Below are 2,832 nucleotides of genomic sequence, written 5' to 3' on the forward strand. Positions count from 1 at the left end.
ACCTCGTGATCCACCCGCCTCGGCCTCCCAAAGTGCTGGGATTACAGGCTTGAGCCACCGCGCCCGGCCCTCTAAGTTTTTTTCTTCTTTTTAATTTTTTATTTTCCTTATTTTCTAAAAGGTCTCTCCACCCTAGTCATCCTGTCCTACTTGCTATTTCTCAGATACTTCAGGCAAAATTCCACCTCAGGGCCTTTGTACTTACTATTTTCTCTGTTGATAATTTAAAAGGAAGATGCTTAGGCACAAAATATAACTTAAAGAGTTTACTTGAGCCCAAATGAGAGCAGCTGGTTGGAAGAGTAAGACCAAAGTAAACTTGAATACGAACTCCATTCAGCCTTTGCTACCAGCAGGTTTTTAAAGGCTTAAAGGGGGCACACAGAGTGGGCTGATAAAACCATTTGGCAGGAATTCTCAGTTTACAGAAATAACATTGATTAGTGATTGGCTACACATTGTTAAGCTATAGGGCATAGATTATAGTGTCATGTGGCATTATTAGGTTAATTTATAGCTACTTGTGGCAACAGCAAGCAATTTCAAGGGATGAATACATAGCTCAAAGCATGGAGTAGAATGTCATTGCCGTCTCATTTTAATCTCTCTCTGGGCCTGACAATTTAAAAGGACTCACATTCCTCAGGTAAACAAAAGTCATCTTCTCAGTGAGACTTTGGTATCTAAAATATCACCCCATCTAACATTTCACATTTCCTCTCCTCTCTTGCTTTTTTTCTCCTTAACATTAATTCATTCTCTAACAACCATATTTTTATTTATTTATTTTTACTTTCTTTCCTATTGAAACTGTAAACTCCATTAGGGCAGATATTTTATCTATGTTGAGCATTACTGAACCTCTGGTGCCTAGAACATAGTAGGACTTAGTAAATATATGTTGAATAAATAAATCCCTGAATTCTAGAATTTAATGAAGAGTTTGGCTATAGGGAGTCTCTGCTTCTGAATAATACTAAACAACCACCTTCTCGTTTAATTAGAGTAGTAGTATTTGAGACTGAATTTGTCTCTGTTACCCAGGCTGGAGTGCAGTGGCACCATCTCAGCTCACTGCAACCTCTGCCTCCCGGGCTCAAACCATCCTCCCACCTCAGCCTCCTGAATAGCTAGTACTACAGGTGCTCACCACCATGCCTGGCTAAGTTTTATATTTTTTTTGATAGGGACAGGGTTTCACCATGTTGCAGAGGCTAGTCTCGAACTCCTGGTCTCAAGCGATCTGCCCACCTCAGCCTCCCAAAGTGCTAGGATTAGAGGCACGAGCCACCATGCCAGACCAAGGCTATTATTCTAACTTAGAGTTTTTTTATTTGTTTCACTTTGTTTTTCCTACAGAGTCATTATTTCTTCAACAGATGTATCTCAAATCAGAAGCTGGCTAAGATCATCCTGGAACTTCAAATTTCCTAACATCAGAGGTGCAATAAAACTTTGGACAAATAGAGTATGGTCTATATACAGCTCGTGTCAGAACTGCATAACTCAGGTACGGACGTGACATCCCTGTTTTCAGCAGTATAGTTTTCCTACACACTTGGTGTTTATGTACATATGTGCTCAGGTCAGTCCAACCCTCGGGCTAAACTCAGATAAGATGAAATTATTGAGTAATGTCTGCCTTTGCTTCTATAAAACATACATCAAGTCATTTTCTGGTTCCTATTTTCTTGTCCTTATCATATTACTCATAGGACTCAGCATTGTTTATTATTCATTTCAGAGTTTAGAAGTATTGAAAGACACCATCTTTCCATCTCGTATCTGCCACCGAGAACTTTACAGTCTAAAACAACAGCTTTGCATTTTGGAAAGTAGATTATGCAAGCTCCAGGAAGCCCTGAAGGTTAGTATTGTCAAATAAAAAGTAAATCTGGAATTAGGTAAGGAGACACTTTATTTGAAAAGACTATTACAATAGGGAAAATGCTGAAGTCATAAGATTTATATCTCAAACATAAAGCAAAAAAGTTTTCTTTGTTAGCAAGGAATAAATAAAGCTAGAACAAGCCAGGTATGGGAAAGCAGGATGAAGAGTTGGGGTAATCTGATCAGATAGCTGATCAAATCAGGGAACATCTTTCCCTGAAAGTTGTTCAGCATGCTGATGCTTGCTGAAGCCCAAGAATAGGTCAAGGTTCTAGGGCCTATGGGGAGGGCTAAATCCTGACTAAAGTTTGGTCAAGTCAAGTTAGTAGATATTTTTGTCCAGATTGGTCAGTGGCATTGACAGTTCAGCTAATCACTTAGCAGATAAAGAATGGGCATTTGGAGGGTCTGTATGTGGGTTTGTCAGATAATCAAGAGAGCCATCCATAAATCTTATCCAACTGATATGGAAAAAGTTGGTTCCTTATAGCTTCCAAAATAGTTGCTCTCTTGTTATTGAGAAGGGCCTAAGTTAATAATTAGGTAACATCTATCAAAATTTTCAAAATGTATATCTTTTGATGCAACCAAATTTTGTACAGATGTAAAAAGTTATTTATTGCAGTGTGATTTGAAAAATTGCAAACGAAACCAAGTGTCAAAGAGTATGGGATTAATTGCATAAATTATAATCCATTCATTCAATGGAATACTATGTAGCTGTTAAGAAGAACGAGGTGGTTTTTTATGTACTAATGAGGTATGACCTCAAGAATACACCATCAGTCCCTTGCCCACTAAGAAAACTTTGCACTTTGGGAGGCCGAGGCAGGTGGATTATGAGGTCGAGATCGAGACCATCCTGGTCAACACGGTGAAACCCCGTCTCTACTAAAAATACAAAAATTAGCTGGGCATGGTGGCGCACGCCTGTAGTTCCAG

The 2,832-nt window shown here is 38.9% G+C and overlaps 1 protein-coding gene across 1 annotated transcript in view; it reads left to right on the top strand.

Moving 5' to 3' along the window:
* Window positions 1-2,832, top strand: part of PRR11 (proline rich 11) — a 33,048-nt gene that overhangs the window by 18,484 nt on the left and 11,732 nt on the right. Inside the window, exons 3-4 of the mRNA XM_037742441.1 lie at window positions 1,360-1,510; window positions 1,745-1,867. Of these exons, the coding sequence (XP_037598369.1) occupies window positions 1,360-1,510; window positions 1,745-1,867 (274 nt within the window). The remainder of the gene's footprint in view (window positions 1-1,359; window positions 1,511-1,744; window positions 1,868-2,832) is intronic.

This window comes from Cebus imitator, unplaced genomic scaffold (genome assembly GCF_001604975.1).
Source record: "Cebus imitator isolate Cc_AM_T3 unplaced genomic scaffold, Cebus_imitator-1.0 Scaffold121, whole genome shotgun sequence".
Classification (NCBI taxonomy): domain Eukaryota; kingdom Metazoa; phylum Chordata; class Mammalia; order Primates; family Cebidae; genus Cebus; species Cebus imitator.